This window comes from Rhinatrema bivittatum, chromosome 15 (assembly GCF_901001135.1).
Source record: "Rhinatrema bivittatum chromosome 15, aRhiBiv1.1, whole genome shotgun sequence".
Taxonomy (NCBI): domain Eukaryota; kingdom Metazoa; phylum Chordata; class Amphibia; order Gymnophiona; family Rhinatrematidae; genus Rhinatrema; species Rhinatrema bivittatum.
In genome coordinates, this window is record NC_042629.1 from 22,844,084 (window position 1) to 22,860,557 (window position 16,474).

General features: G+C 44.7%; 2 protein-coding genes across 3 annotated transcripts in view; one reads left to right on the top strand and one right to left on the bottom strand.

Moving 5' to 3' along the window:
• The window catches only part of LOC115076425 (erythrocyte band 7 integral membrane protein-like), a 45,160-nt gene extending 44,351 nt beyond the window's left edge, over window positions 1–809 (bottom strand). Inside the window, exon 1 of one of the 2 annotated variants that reach the window (XM_029577856.1) lies at window positions 739–809. In XM_029577856.1, coding sequence (XP_029433716.1) covers window positions 739–745 — 7 coding nt within the window. In that variant the 5' untranslated portion in view covers window positions 746–809. Of the gene's footprint in view, window positions 1–8; window positions 472–738 lie in introns of those variants that run through there. The other variant, XM_029577854.1, reaches the window with a different exon arrangement.
• A 90-nt stretch (window positions 810–899) lies between these two features.
• Window positions 900–16,474, top strand: part of RBM11 (RNA binding motif protein 11) — a 28,095-nt gene continuing 12,520 nt past the window's right edge. Inside the window, exons 1-2 of the mRNA XM_029577858.1 lie at window positions 900–1,781; window positions 9,810–9,972. Of these exons, the coding sequence (XP_029433718.1) occupies window positions 1,668–1,781; window positions 9,810–9,972 (277 nt within the window). The 5' untranslated portion in view covers window positions 900–1,667. The remainder of the gene's footprint in view (window positions 1,782–9,809; window positions 9,973–16,474) is intronic.

The window sequence follows — 16,474 nt, forward strand, 5'->3', positions numbered from 1 at the left end:
AACAGTACCGGGAGCCCCTTCCTCTTCGGGCTTCCCCTTCTCGGCTTTCAGGGGCTGCAGCTGCTGCTCCTGGGCGAGTTCCATGGCTGCGCTTATCGGGTTGTGTTTACAGTGTGGTGGGGCTGGGAGGGCGGAGCCCGGCCCATCCCTGCTCATTCCTGGGAAAAGCAACAAGGGGGATGGGGGTCCCTTCTAGCAGTAGACAGCAGAGGTCGCCGTTTCCCCTTCCAACGGGCAAAGATGCAGCCAGCAGCTCAGCCCGGGTACACGCTCGCAGGCTCGTAGTGAAGACGCCCCCGAAAAACCGGGACCCCTCTGCTGCTCTCAGATTTCCGGGAACAAAATCTCCCAACCCCTAGTCCTGTACTCTAGGAGCGCTATAAAATCTCAAATCCTGCCTTGACTGCAACGGAAAGGGAGAACAAGAAAATAATTTCCACCCCCTCCTTTCAGCATGTTGCCAGTTCTTCCTCCCCCAGCCTGCTCACATAAGGAGAGCGAGGCAATCAAGAACAATCTTAAAATAATGCGAGTGTGTTTTTAAATACTCTGCATTGAGAAATGCTAAAGAGCAATAGCTTAGATTGGAGGGAGGCAATTTGCAAAAACAGAATTGTAAGCACCTAATAATTATGCCTAATGGCTCAATGGGGCTAAAGCTTCTTAATACATAAATAAAATCCATCTGCAGATTTAAGCATAAAATTATGACAGGAGAAGAACCGAACAACTCCCCACCCAACATATCTCAGCCGAAAGCGAGATTGCTGCTTTAAAACCTTAACGTCACTGGCGGGAGCCCAACTGTAATCAAAACCACTTTAGTTCGTTGCTATAAGACAAAAAAAAAAGGGGGGGAGTAGCAAAATCCACTCCCAGAAGCAAATACCGGAGGTTTAATGCGCCGGCTCTGTCTTCGTTCTGCGCATGCTCCGTACATCCGCCGCCGCGCACCCCGCCACTGGATCGGTTCTGCGCATGCTCTGCTGCTCCGGCGTTCGCTTCCGTTTTGCGCATGCTCCACACTGCAGCAGGTATCCCTGCAACCCCCATGGTAAAAGTGATGCAAAGCAGCTTCTTTACGGCAAACAGCAAGTGTATGCTGAGGAGGGGGCGTGCCAGAGTCGGCAGCTATAAAACATCTTCCTCTCATTCGCGCCTCTGTCACTGAGACATTCCCTGTTCCAGAGACCCTTAGAAACAGCCCCTGGCCCACAGCTGTGAGTGCTGCAGGGACTATAAGAGCCAACCCCACCTCCATTCCCGGAGAGCTGGCACTGCTGCAGTCTATAAGAGACACCCTCGGAGAGCTGTCACTGCTGCTCTGCCTGTGAGATAATCCCACAGACACCTCCCAATCCCTGGAAGGCTGCATTCTCAAACAGACACCCCACAACCACTCCCAGAAGGCTGTCACTGCTGCAAAGTCTCAAAGAAACATCCCCACCCCTAGAGGGCTAGCACTGCCTCAGGGTTTCAAACAGATACCCCCAACCTTGGAGGACTGCAGTGCTTTTATAAGACCCTCTTACTCCTGGAAGTTGTCACTGATCTAGTCATTCTGAGAAATCCCTTAGTTCTTAGAAGGCTGTCTGCTAAAGTGTCTCTTGAGAAATATTCCTTGACTGGCTGTTACTGCTACACAGTTTACAGAGATGCTGAAATGAATGTGGATGTATCTGACCATGTTCCGGACACAGGATGAGAAGGATAGGACCATATTTGTGGGTAACTTGGACAGTGGTGTAAAAGAAGAAATTCTTTATGAACTTTTCCTACAGGTATGTTGTGTTATATGAGAAGGGAAATTGAAGGGGCAAACGTGTAAAAAAATACTAAAATCCAATAAAATGGGAGGGGTTCTGCTTTTTTCTGTAAATGCTGCTAATATGTGTACTAATATGCACATATATTAAGTCTAGTTTAATACAAATTCTATGTACAGATCCAGCTGAATGCCATAAAATGAATGGAATACTCAAATTTTAGAAGCCACCAGGACAATGGGGTGGAGCGTGGGATAGGTCCCATCTCCAAGCAATCTGTAATTTGTAGTCCAGCCTCCATCAGTTTTAAAATTGTGAATTCCTGCGAATGCTCCTTAAAGTTTGGGGATGGTTGGAAGTCTTTCATATTGAGCCATTCCTCTTAACATTTAATTTTAATTAGAGAGTTGTGGAGCCCAAATTTAATAATTAAGCTTGTTTATCTCTTTTATTGATTACTACTTATTTAAAAATTAAATTTTCTTCTGACCTTTTAGTCAGGTATATGATTACTCAGACATTATATATCTGAAGTAGTGATCAGTTACTCCAAGCTGCCAGAAATATAAGTACGACTTGGTAGCTGAGTTTGCTAATGGGCCTCTTCAGAGGGCTAGCCCTGGTGTAGTCTGGTGTAGCAAAAATGAGAAAAGGTGGGTGGTACATTATCCACTAAGCAAATTATTGAGGCATGAACTTAAGAACATAAGACTTGCCATACTGGGTCAGACCAAGGGTCCATCAAGCCCAGCATCCTGTTTCCAACAGTGGCCAATCCAAGTCACAAGTACCTGGCAAATACCCAAACATTAGATAAATCACAAGCTAATATTTCTTATTAATTACTGAAATAGCAGTTTATAGATTTTTCCTCTAGGAACATATCCAAACTGCTGTAACCACATCCTCTGGTAATGATTCCAGAGTTTAACTATGCGCTCAGTGAAAAATAATTTTCTTCCATTTGTTTTTAATGAGCTACTTGCTAACTTCATGGAGTGCCCCCCCCCCCCCCCCCCCGGTCCTTCTATTATCTGAGAGAGTAAATAACTGATTTACATTAACTTGTTCAAGTCCTTTCATTATTTTGTAGACTTCTGTCATATCCCCCCTCAGTCATCTCTTCTCAAAACTGAACAGCCCTAACTTCTTTTGCCTTTCCTCATTGGGCAGCCATTCCATGCACCTTATCATTTTGGTTGCCCTTCTCTGCATTTTCTCCAGTGCAGCTATATCCTTTTTGAGATGTGGTGACTGTTGCGACCGTCGCTGCCCGACATCTCCACTCCGCCCTCCTTACCTCTTTGGCGACTCCCTCCTGGGTCGATGGAAGTTTGGCTGCCGCGGTGTCATCTTGCCGACCTCCTCCGGCGTTCCCGGACCGGCTAGATGCTACCTTCCGCCATGTTCTCCTGAGGCCTAAGGGCATGCGCACAGCCCCGACTCAAGTACCAGCAGTGGCGCGAACCTCAGGGGTGTCCCCTGAGATGACATCATCATCTTCGCATATTTAAAGGTCTTTCATTTCGCTAACTAATCGAGTTAGCAAAGGGTTTCCTACCTAGCTGCCTCCAGATATCGCTGCGGATGGGATTTGCTCTCCGCATACCTTGCTACTCTGCCTCCTTGGACTTTACCAGGGGTACCCGCTCCTCGGGGGTCTCGCTCTCTCTTTTACTTTTCAGGTCGCAGTCTGGAACCGGTACTCGCTCCTCGAGGGCCCAAATTCCCGGACCTGCTACTGAATATAACTTCTGCTAGGAAGTCACCGCTGCCTACAACACCAGTGATTTACCATCTCTCTCTCAGAGCTTTCCCTGGAACCAGGTACACGCTCCTCGAGGGCCTACTTCATTCCAGCTCCTGGGCTGTTCTAAGAGACTACAGTGTGAGTGTTACCATTAAGGTTCTGTTCCTGAACTCTGCATACTCTGCCTACTCACTATCTCAGTTTCTCTACAGCTCAGCCTTCCTGGGATCGCTGTTCCAGTGCCTGAGGGACTAAAGCCCAGCCGGGCCAGCTCACTACTGCCACCTCTTGTGGTTCTCAAAAACTGTTTAATAAAAGAACTTGTGTGTGTCTGTCTCCCAACTCTGAGCCTGACCGGTGGTCCCTCTTGGGATCTTCCCCCGAGGGCGTGGGCCACCGGCCCAAGGATCCACCCACAACTATCACAAATAATAACAGTGACCAGAGTTGCACACAGTATTCAAGGTGCGATTTCATCATGGTCCTGTATACATGATCCTGTATACATTAATGTATACAGGATCGCCATCCTCAAAGCCAAAAAAGACTTTTTTGCAAAAAAAATACACAACTTCTCTTTCGACCCCAAAGCTTTATTCTCCTTTGTATCATCTCTTACAAAACCTGCGCCCCCTATCATCCCTGACGATCAAGCTTCCATCAAAGCTACTGAACTCGCCATCTACTTTGAAAATAAGATAACCAACCTCCTCAAGCCTATCACTATCGCTTCAGCTCAACTGACAACCCCTCCTTCCAGTACCCCATCACCGACAAGGAGTTCCAACCTTTCATCCTTCGAGTCACCATCCTCTTTAGAGATCGAAAGCATCCTCAAAAAGCTTAAACCTTCTTCACACCCGTCGGATGCAATTCCCTCCAATCTTCTCCTCTCCATTCCCAAAATCATTTCCAAATCATTGACAGACATCATCAACTGCTCTTTATCTCAAGGAAAGGTTCCAGAACAATTAAAACTAGCCATTCTAAAACCCTTACTAAAAAAACCTAACCTTCCGACGTCCGACCCAGCCAACTTCCGTCCAATAGCCAATCTTCCCCTGATCTCCAGAGTAATGGAAAGAATTGTTAACAAGCAACTGTCCGACTACCTAGAAGAGAACAACATACTCTCCCCCTTCCAGTTCGGATTCAGAAAATCTCAAAACACGGAAGCACTACTATCCTCCCTATCAGACACCATCTTACTTAACATGGAAAGAAAACAACCCTACCTTCTCGCCTTTCTTGACTTATCCGCCGCTTTCGATACGGTTAATCATGCCATTCTACTTGAGCGCTTATCAGAGATCGGCATCCAAGGAGAAGCTCTGAGCTGGTTCAAATCATTCCTCGAAAATAGATTTTACAAAGTTAGAATTAACAATAAAGAATCACTCCCTATCAAATCAATCCTGGGAGTCCCACAAGGATCATCCCTCTCCCCCACGCTTTTTAACATCTACCTGCTACCTCTCTGCCATCTTCTCTCCAACCTTAAATTAAAATTCTACATTTTTGCCGATGACGTCCAAATTCTACTTCCCATCTCCGAATCCCTACAAAAAACATGGGCACACTGGAACTACTGTCTACAATCGATCAATACCTTACTCACCAGCCTGAACCTTATTCTTAACTCTAATAAGACAGAAATTCTCATCATCTCCCCAGACGACTCCCACAATCCCCTTAATTCACAAAACGCAGCTCAATTTGCAAAAACATTCATCAACCACTCCCCATCGGTCAGAGACTTAGGGGTTCGGCTTGATAACCTCTTCAACCTTAAATCATTTGTCCTAAATACAACTAAAGAATGCTTCTATAAACTCCAAGTTCTCAAAAATCTTAAACCTCTCCTACACTTCAGCGACTTCCGGCTAGTAGTCCAGGCTATCATCCTCACTAAGCTTGACTACTGCAATTCTCTTCTCCTTGGCCTTCCTGAGATAACAACCAAACCCTTACAGATGGTCCAGAATGCTGCGGCTAGATTACTCACGAACTCAAACAAAAGAGCTCACATCACACCTCTATTACAAGGACTCCACTGGCTTCCCATAAAATCCAGGATCACTTTCAAAACATTGATGATGATCCACAAGGACATTCACGGCATCGCCCACCTCAAATTAAGCTCCCAGCTCAGCTTACACACATCCGATAGACCGATCAGATACGCTTACAAAAGAACCTTATACGCCCCACCAATCAAAACCACTCTAAGAAAACGCGCCATTTCTACAGCCGGCCTCACCATTTGGAACTCGCTACCTCCGGAGCTACGTCAAGAACCTTGTACCCAATCTTTTAAGAAACACCTCAAAACTTGGCTCTTTAGAAAAATTTTCCCGGAGTCTCAAGAACACTCAGACACGGGTCAAAGGACATATCTGGACAGCAGAGAACCAAACTCTCGTCCCTGACCACCTTCACTAGTCCACCTTAGCAAGTGTCTATGCCACTCCTCCCCCTCTCTTCTATCCCTTCTCTCATCCTACCCTTACCTTCCCGACCTCCCCCATCCTTAAACTTTAGAATACGCCTATCAGCTACAACACCACTATGGCACTGTTGCTCTATCTAAATGTGCCTTTGTTCTTTGTCACACTCATATTGGGTTTAGTCTCGAAGATGGTTTGTTGGTTTGATTTGTTGATTTTTACTTTTTTTTTTTTACTCTTTACTTATAACGTTTTCTTATAATATTACTCATAATGTTATTGTTTATGATAACTTGTTTCAATGTAACGCCACAGCTGCGATAGTTCAGTTTTTATTGGAAACCGATCTGATTTGATATCTTCTTTCAAGAATGTCGGTATATAAGAATTCTAAATAAATAAATAAATAAATGGAGCTATACAGAGGCATTATGACATCTTCTGTTTTATTTGCCATTCCCTTCGTAATAATTCCTAACATTCTGTTTGCTTTTTTGATCACCACAGCACACTGAGCTGATGATTTCAATGTATTATCCTCTATGACACCTAGAACTCTTTCCTGGGTAGTAACTCCTAAGATAAAACCTAACTTTGTGTAACTATAGCAAGGGTTATTTTTCCCTATATGCATCACTTTGCACTTGTCCACTTTACATTTCATCTGCTATTTGGAAGCCCAATCTTCCAGTCTCACAAGGTCCTCTTGCAATTCATCACAATCTGCTTGAGATTTAACTACTCTGCAAAATTTTGTGTTATCCACAAATTTGATCCTCACTCGTCGTACCCCTTTCCAGATCATTTATAAATATATTAAAAAGCATCGATCCAAGTTCAGATCCCTGAGGCACTCCACTGTTTACCTTTTTTCACTATGAAAACTGACCATTTAATCCTACCCTTTTCCTGTCTTTTAACCAGTTTGTAATCCACGAAAGAACATTGCCTCCTATCCCATGACTTTTTTGTTTTCTTAGAAGCCTCTCATGCGGGACTTCATTGAACGCCTTCTGAAAATCCAAATACACCATATCTACCAGTTCACCTTTGTCCACATGTTTATTATCCCTTTCAAAAAATGAAGCAGATTTGTGTGGCAAGACTTGCCTTGGGTAAATCCATGCTTTGTTCCATTAAACCATGCCTTTCTATATGCTCTTTGATTGTGATCTTTAGAATAGTTTCCATGATTTTTCCCAGCACTGACATCAGGCTTACCAGTCTATAGTTTCCCGGATCACCCCTGGATCCCTTTTTTAAATATAGGGGTTACATTGGCCATCTTCCAATCTTCAGGTACATCAGATGATTTTAATGATAGGTTACAAATTAATTGAAATAGGTCTGAAATTTTATTTTTTAGTTCTTTCAGAACCCTGGGGTGTATACCCATCCAGTTCAGGTGATTTATTACTCTTCAGTTTGTCAATCAGCCTACCACATCTTCCAGGTTCACCGTGATTTGGTTCAGTTGATCTGAATCAACATCCATGAAATCCTTCTCCGGAATGGGTATCTCCAACATCCTCTTCAGTGAACACCAAAGCAAAGAAATCATTTAATCTTTCCGCAATGATCATATCTTCTCCAGGTGTCCCTTTAACTCCGATTATCCAACGGTCCAACCGACTCACTCACAGGCTTTCTGCTTCGGATATATTTTAAAAATCTTTTATTGTTAGTTTTTGCCTCTATGGCCAATTTCTTTTCAAATTCTCTCTTAACCTGTCTTATCATTTAACTTGCCAATGCTTATGCTTTATTTTATTTTCTTTTGATGGATCCTTCTTCTAATTTTTTGAAGATCTTTTGGCTAAAATAGCCTCTTTCACCTCATCTTTTAACCATGCAGGTAATCGTTTTGCCTTCCTTCCACCTTTCTTAGTGCATGGAATACATTGAGAGATTTCAATTACCCCAATATTGACTGAGTAAGTGAAACATCAGGGCATGCTAGAGAGATAAAGTTCATGGATGGAATAAATGACAGTTTTATGGAGCAATTGGTTCAGGAACCAATGAGAAAGGGAGCAATTTTAGTGGAGCACAGGATTTGGTGAAAGAGGTAACGGTGGTGAGGCCGCTTGGCAATAGCGATCATAATATGATCAAATTTGAATTAATGACTGGAAGGGGGACAGAAAGTAAATTCACGGCTCTAGCGCTAAACTTTAAAAAGGAAAACTTTAATAAAATGAGAAAAATAGTTAGAAAAAAACTGAAAGGTGCAGCTACAAAGGTAAAATGTGTGCCACAGGCGTGGACACTGTTAAAAAATACCATCCCAGAAGCACAGTCCAGTTATTACTGCTCTCCAGTTTGGTTAGCTTCCCTGATTTCTCTTACCATTTCACTGTCTGTCTCACCATCTTGACCAGGTGGACGGTAGTATACCCCTATCACTATTCTCTTCCCCAATACACAAGGGATTACTACTCATAAAGATTTGATTGTGCATTTTGTCTCATGCAAGATCTTTAACCTGTTGAACTCTGTGCCATCCCAGACATAAAGCGCCACCCTGCCACCAAGATGCTCCTTTCTGTCATTGCGATATAATTTTTACCCCGGTATAGCACTGTCCCATTGGTTATCCTCTTTCCACCATGTCTCTGAGATGCCAATTAAGTCTATGTCATCATTCACTGCTATACATTCTAATTCTCCCATCTTACTTCTTAGACTTCTGGCATTAGCATACAAACATTTCAAAGTGTGTTTTTTGTTTGTATTTTCATTCTGCTTTTTAATTGATAGGGATAAATTAGAATCTTTTAGCTCAGGTGAGTTTTTAATTATAGGCACTTGGACTACTTTTCTTATTATTGGAACCTCTCTTTTGGGATGCCCTAACTCTAATGCTTCATTAGTATCCCTCGAAGATACCTCCCTCCAAACCAGTTTAAAAGCTGTTCTATCTCCTTTTTAAAGGTTAGCGCCAGCAGCCTGGTTCCACCCTGGTTAAGGTGGAGCCCATCCCTTCAGAAAAGACTCCCCCTTTCCCAAAAGGTTCCCCAGTTCCTTACAAAACTGAATCCCTCTTCCTTGCACCATCGTCTCATCCACGCATTGAGACTCCGGAGCTCTGCCCACTTCTGGTGACCTGCACGTGGAACAGGGAGCATTTCAGAGAATGCTACCCTGGAGGTTCTGGATTTCAACTTGCTACTTAAGGCATGTTACCAGGCAATCCTCTCACCCACCAGCCACCCAGCTGTCTACATTCCTAATAATCACCAACTATGACAGCCTTCTGGGCAGAAACCCTGGGAAACAAACAAACTTCTATTTGTTGCCTGCCTTTCTGACTACCTATTTAAAAAAACCCACAGAAACTTTTGTTTGTTGCCTGCCTGACTACCTACTTAAAATAAAACACACAAACCTCTGTTGCCTGTTTTCTTTTCTGACTACCTATTTAAAACAAAACACACAAACACACTAAAAATATACCCCAATAGTTTACTTCTCCCCAATACTTTTACATTTTAAAAATGTCTCCAAGGAGTACTTACTGATTCTTTCCAGCCACCAGCAAGGTGATCCTCTCCTCTCAGTGCTCCCACTAGGAGGAGAGGATCACAGAGTCCACTTCGTCAGGTGCCACCCGCCTGTTGTCATTTCTGTAATTGGATATAGGTGCACTGTAACTTTTCAGGGAAATACAAACACAGCAAGAACTATTAGCAGAATCTGCTGGAATATCCCGTTTGTCAAAGATCTTGTGTGCAAGGGAATTCGGTGACGTGCCCTTAGTGTATGCATGCGTGTGTGGGGGTCTCACAAATTCACCTAACATGTAAGAAGAATACAATCAAAAAGGAATTTTGTACTTTCTTGCAGGCTGGGCCATTAATTAAAGTGAACATAGTTAAGGACAAAGAAGGCAACCCTAAGTCGTTTGGCTTTGTGTGTTTTAAGCACACAGAATCAGTGCCCTATGCTATAGCTTTGCTGAATGGCATCCGTTTATACGGCAGACCAATTAAACTAGCCTACAGATCTGGTAAGTATGTCCTCTCTGAGCTGTGTCAGCATTTGGCTCTCTGAGATAGATGCAATGTGCCTGACAGTCACCCTCTAGGAGGTTCAGCTGCAGCAAGAATATCAGCAAATCCTTGGCTGTAAAAATTGTCTTTATTTGTAGGGACTGAGTGTGACTGAGAAAAATGTAACTTGTCTCTTAGATTTTCTGCTATCGTGTATGTGCATGCCAGAGTTTAGCAGGAAAAGGACTGAGGGAGCAGGAGAGATGAGAACCTGCCATTTTCTAGTTCATTTGTTAACCAGGGCTTTGTTTGTTACTGTGCTGTTACATTTCTAAAAGAAAGAGGGAGGAAAATGCCTTCATTCCCCATCATTCCCCTTTGCCTCCCAATCACTACTAATTTAAGTAGCAATTACTTATTTATTTAGATTTTCTTTTTCTCTTCCGCCTTTCGGCCACTTCAGAGAGGATTACATTCAGGTACTGTCGGTATTAAGATCCTTCTTTTTCAGTTGTGCTTTAGTCCTGGAGAGTTATTAGGGTTTGTGTTTCCCAAATTCTCTTTCTGTATCTTGATTCATTTACAGGAGCAGTTATATTGATCTTCATCAGATTGCATACAGAGTAGTCTGTGGCCCTTTCATTTTAAGAATAGACTCAGAAGGCACAAGCTTTTATTTCCAAAATATTATAAACATAGTTAAAATCTGAAATACATTAAAAGAAAAAGAGATGAAGGAACCAACAAAAGAAATAAGGAGTTTTGGAATACAAGTTGTTACTTTCATATGGCACAGTATATTATTTTTAGTGTTTTGACCTAAATGAAACACAATATAATTAAATTTAGAAGGCAAATAGTCTCCTTATGCTGCTGTGGATCTTTTCTTTCTGTTCATACTCCAGATCAGTCCAGAAAAGTAGGTTTTGCATCCCTACCAGCAGATGGCGGCAGAGAACTAAAATGTTTTTGAGGCCCTGCTACTTAACCGAGGGTGCCACCTGCAGTCCCTCAGTATTTCTCTGTCTCCAGCAGATGGCAGTGGTGCAAACATGCAGTCTGACAAAAAAAAAAATAAAAGGATAAAGAAAGAGAAGAAGATTAGAGGAGATGCTCCCTGAGGTGTTAGGTTCCTTCATGGGCCATCCCTCAGGTCGAGCCAGGTGAGTTGGGGGGTTGGCAATCCCTGTTCTGCTTTTAGCCTGCAGCTTCAAGAGATCAGAAACCATGAGGTCTTCTTCCTCTGAGTCATCAGCCAGCAGCAGGGAAGTAAATCTTTTCTTTTACGTGCGTTTGTTTTTGCGTGACTGTGACTTTAAAAAAAAAAAAAAAGGGAGCAGCATAAATCCTGTCGTGAGCATTGTCGCGAGCATTGGAAGTTTGACACGGCAGTCAGGCAGACCTAGCCACGTGTGCTCTGCAGTGGTGCCGACTTCGGAGCATTACAAATTCTGTTGGGCCTGTGGCACCTGCCACTCGTGCTTAATTTTGCCACGTTTTGCAGCGAATGTGCCTGGGGGGGGGGGACACACACACCCTCCATGGGGCCAGCAGCTGACGAAAACTACCTGATCTCAGGGCCCTGTCAGAGAGGCTTCGGGGGCGATTTTGCCGTGGCAGGAAGCAGGTGCCTTCTCATGAGCCTAGAGATTCCTCTCCCCCTTTGTCTCTGGCTGTTACGAGCGCAACCTCCTGCAGCTGTAGGAACCGAGGGCTTGGGGTCTTTGGATCCCGTTACAACCCGAGGGCACGGTGGCCTTCGGGTCCTGTTAGGAGTACGACCTCCAGCAACTGTTACATTTCGAGGCGCGGTCGTCTCTAAAGCTGGTGATGTGAGCCTTTGGGCCACGGCATGACCCAAGCCATACCGCGAGAGGTGAGCTGGTGCGAGCATGGGTAACGAAAGCAGGACAAGGCTGAAGCAAGGACTAGGGTACAAGGTCTGACCCTCAACCGGACCTGCATGCCCCAGGATGACCAACAATGCAATGTTGATTGATGAACAGTCCTCCGACCGTTCCAAGCCCTTTCGGACCTGCCGCTGGGTACGGCAATGGGCGGCAGGCCAGACAGAGGATGAGGGCAGACGGAGTCCTTGGAACACAAAAGACTTTGGGCTAGGGCTGAAGCGAAGACACTGTAAACAAGGACTGAGGTGAAGACACTGTAGACGAAGGCTGGAGGAAAGACACCACAGACGAGGACTGGAGCGAAGACATCATGGACGAGGACTGGAGCGAGACACTGTAGATGAGGGCTGAAGCAGGATCAAGAGCTGGTGCGAGACTGCGATGCAGCGCGCCAAACACAGCCCCCTGCGGGACTGGTTGCGGACCACGCTGGGCTCAGGGAATTACTCCAGAAGGAATAGTGGAAGCTGAATAACGGAACATGACAAAGCAACTGAAGAGGCCTGCACTGGGGCGCGCCCTACACAGCCCCCCCCGTGGGATTGATCGCGGACCACGCCAGACTCAGGGCAAGTTCAAACAGAGACTTGACTTGAACTAACGCAGATTGCAATAGGCTCCACCGATTTAAAACAGTTTTCCTATGGAAGGTCGGTGTCGGATACTAGGCCTACACCCAACGAAGCAACCGTGGACACGTCTGAGCACATGGAACCGACTCAGGACATAGCCCAGGGGGCTGAAATGTCTGTGGCAGCCGTCAGTGCAGAGTCAGAGCTCCGGGATGAAATTCGTAGTTCGTTGAATTTAGGGCGGACCTCCACCAGCATAAATTCGACCTCATGGCAGCAATGGCTGACCTAAAAGAAAATTTTAGCGCTCTCGGCAATCGAGTTGATGAACTTGATATACGGGCTGATCAACAAGGAGAGATCATAAATGAGGTGGCCACCCAACAATCCGCTTTCAACATTAAACTGACTGCACTAGCCGACAAGGTAGACGACCTTGAAAATCGAAGCCGGAGAAGTAATCTTCGTATTCGAAGAGTCCCAGACACAGCGGAGTATGAAGATGCTGAGGGAGTAGTACGGCGGATTTGTTCGTTCCTTCTCAATACTGATGACTCGGGGCAGGAATACGAGGAAACACTCTCAACCTCCATCCGACTAGACAGGGCCCACCGATCGCTGGGACAACGCAGGGATTCCAGACCCCGCGATATAATCGTATGCTTCCACGACTACGGACAGAAAACACGGATACTCGACGCAGCCAGGACAATAAAATATTTAAGCTGGAAAAACCATGCGCTTGAAATATATCAAGGTCTAGTCCCTGTCACTCTGAAACGGAGGTATGAACTTCGTGAAGTTACAGCTAATCTGAGGGACTGCGCTGTAAGATATAGGTGGACCTACCCGTTCGGATTACAATTTCAGGTGAAGGGAGTCACTTACCGTATCAAATGCTTGGAAGAAGCAGCTGAAGCCTTCAAGCAGGCACAGTTACCCACTCATTTTCATGCTCCTAAAATGGCGGCGGCTCCTGCTAAAATGGACGCACTCCCACGCTGGTATAGAGCGGGTAAGGGAGGGAAACGCCTTCGCCGGCAACCCTCAGCTACTACAGTCGCAGCTGCGGAGAAGGGTTGATGCCCTACAGCTCCATGCTCCAAAAATTTGGGAGGAGAGCGTTGCTATCTGCATGCTGTTTGGGGGACCGGAGAGATTTTACACTGTGCAGACGGGTTACTATATCCGAAGAGTCCGGACTATATTTTTGGACAGTTTCAGGTTTTGTATTTTTCTTAAAAGATGGTTCTGTTGTTGAGTCTTATTCAATATTATAGATTTACAACGTTTGCATATCTTTACTTGTACTGATGGGGGCCTGTAGGGGTGGGGGGACGGGGGGGTCTGCTCTTGTCGGGTTAAGCCAGCTCCCCCCGGTGATACTAACCCGGGAGTCTTCGACAGGGTTGGTTTCCATATTATGGGGTCATTAATAGGGGGGTTTTCTTCTCACAGGGTGGATTGGGATCTGGTAAGGGTATTTGTTCATACAATGAGTGCTGTGGAGTATAGTGTAACTTGGGTGCAGGAGTGATTATTAAACTGTAATATGCAGGGGATGTTTAAGCATTGGGCTGTCCTCCTTTATTCTTCTCTGATCAGATGGCTAGTTGTATAATCTCATTATTATTTATTTATTTATTTATTTATTTATTTATTGTTTTTTATATACCGCCGCTCATCAGAGATAAATCATTAAATGTCAAGGGGTTAAATATGCTGAGGAAGCGGTCTTTGTTGCAACGAGAGCTTTGCTCATCTAATGCTGTCATTGTCTATATACAGGAAACCCACATTAGAAAACACCATGAGCGTCTCCTTACCTTCCAGCAATATCCAGGGACACATTGGGCTGCCAGCTCTAAAGATGCTAAATATACGGGGGTGGGGATACTGATAGCGCAATCTTTTATCCACGAAGTCCTATGTAAGTAAATAGATCATTCCGTTAGATATATTCTCCTTAAAATTAAAGTGGGAATAAAGTGTTTACGCTACTGAATGTCTATTTCCCACATGGGAATCAGATCTCATTCTTTGGGATCCTAGACAGACTACTCCAACAACATGCCGAGGGAGAGATTATACTTGGTGGAGATTTTAATGCTACCAGAGTCCCCAACTTAGATGCGTCCACCAAAGGGTCCATGACCAAGGGGGTGCGGAAGGCTTGGCGTGACTTCCTGGAGATCTGGAGTTTAGAAGATATTTGGCGCCAGAGAAATCCCAGATCCCGTTCATGCACTTTTTACTCTAAGCCACACAATACATACTCTTGCATAGACTATTTTTTTGTTTCTCGAACGTCTCAGAATGACATAGGCCGGGTGGGTATTGACAATGCAACTTGGTCTGATCACACCCTCATTTGGGTGGAGGTTAATATGCAGGATAACGATCCTGGTCTCCGTACTTGGAGGCTTAACGACGTTCTGCTACATGATACTGCCTTTGTACAAACCATGACCAATCAAATGCAAGAATACTTTGATCTAAATCAATCAGATGATATAACCCCTACTACTCTATGGGATTGCTCTAAGGCAGTGGCACGGGGTGTCCTTCTTGGCCGCACAGCATATTGTAATAAAGAGAGGGAAAAGAACAGACAGGCTTTCTTACGAGAATTAGACCAACTAACCAAGCAGCACACCCTCACGTTAACCAAAAAGACTTATCAGCAGATAACACTTGTCAGAGACTCTTTGAGTGCACTGGATGATGCTATCAGTTATAATCTTTCCATGCTAAAACAGAAATTCTTTGAAGGCGGTAATAAGGTGGGCAGGCATCTGGCCCAGAAACTGAAGGCAGCAAGGGTGCTGACGTTAGTGGCTAAAGTACGGGATAAGCAGGGGGCGACTGTAACATCCTTGACCGCTATCCGGAAAGCTTTCACTGATTTTTATGCCACATTATATACTGCAGTGGACAATATATCTGATGCTGCCATACAGCACTATTTGGATTCAGTAACTCTACCGACACTGCCCCTTATGCATCTTGAGATGCTAGACAAACCCATTTCCAAATTGGAAGTACTGGAGGCAATTAAAACACTGAAAGCAGGAAAAGCCCCGGGGATAGACGGGTTCACGGCCACTTATTATAAAAAGTTCTCTAATATTCTGGTAGCTCCACTCACAGACATGTTTAACTTCCTACGAAGTGATGGAGGTTTTGCCGCAGATGCCAATACAGCGGGGATTTCTGTCATTGCCAAGCCATGTCGTGATCCCGGCGCTTGTGGCTGTTATAGGCCGATATCTTATAGGCCCGAATACTGGCAGCTCGGTTGAATAGTGTTTTGCCCAATCTTGTACACAGTGACCAGGTGGGATTTGTCCTGGGACGCTTAGCAGCGGATAACGTTTGCAGAATTGTGAACATTATCGATTATGTGCACTACGCCCATCTACCGACAGTGCTTCTTTCTCTTGACGCAGAGAAGGCGTTTGATCTGGTCCGTTGGCCCTTTCTCTTTGAAACGCTGAAACGCATGGGCTTTGGCACTTATTTTATTCAATGGATTCGCAAGCTATATGACCACCCGGCTACCAGAGTCAAAATTAATGGCAAATATGGCGAGGCTTTCCCAATTGGCCGAGGTACTAGACAGGGATGCCCGCTGTCCCCACTAATGTTTGCATTATTTCTAGAACCCTTTGCAACTCGCGTCCAGGAGGCCATAAATGTCACTGGAGTGCTCAGGGATCAACACCATTTCAAAATCTCGCTATTCGCAGACGACATCATGTTTACCTTGACTAATCCGTCTACCTCCCTGCAAGGGATCACTTCTGAACTCCAGACCTTTAGCAGGGTATCCGGGTTTAAGGTAAATTATGATAAATCGGAAATTCTCAATGTTATTCTCCCGGATGCGGAGGCGGAATCACTTAAAACCTTTTTTCTTTTTAAATGGGCACCCAAAGCGTTGAAATATTTAGGTATCTGCATTGGAAGTCACGCCAGTCAGCTCTTTGACCTCAATTATAAACCGCTCATACAGAACATTCAGAGAGACTTGGGGA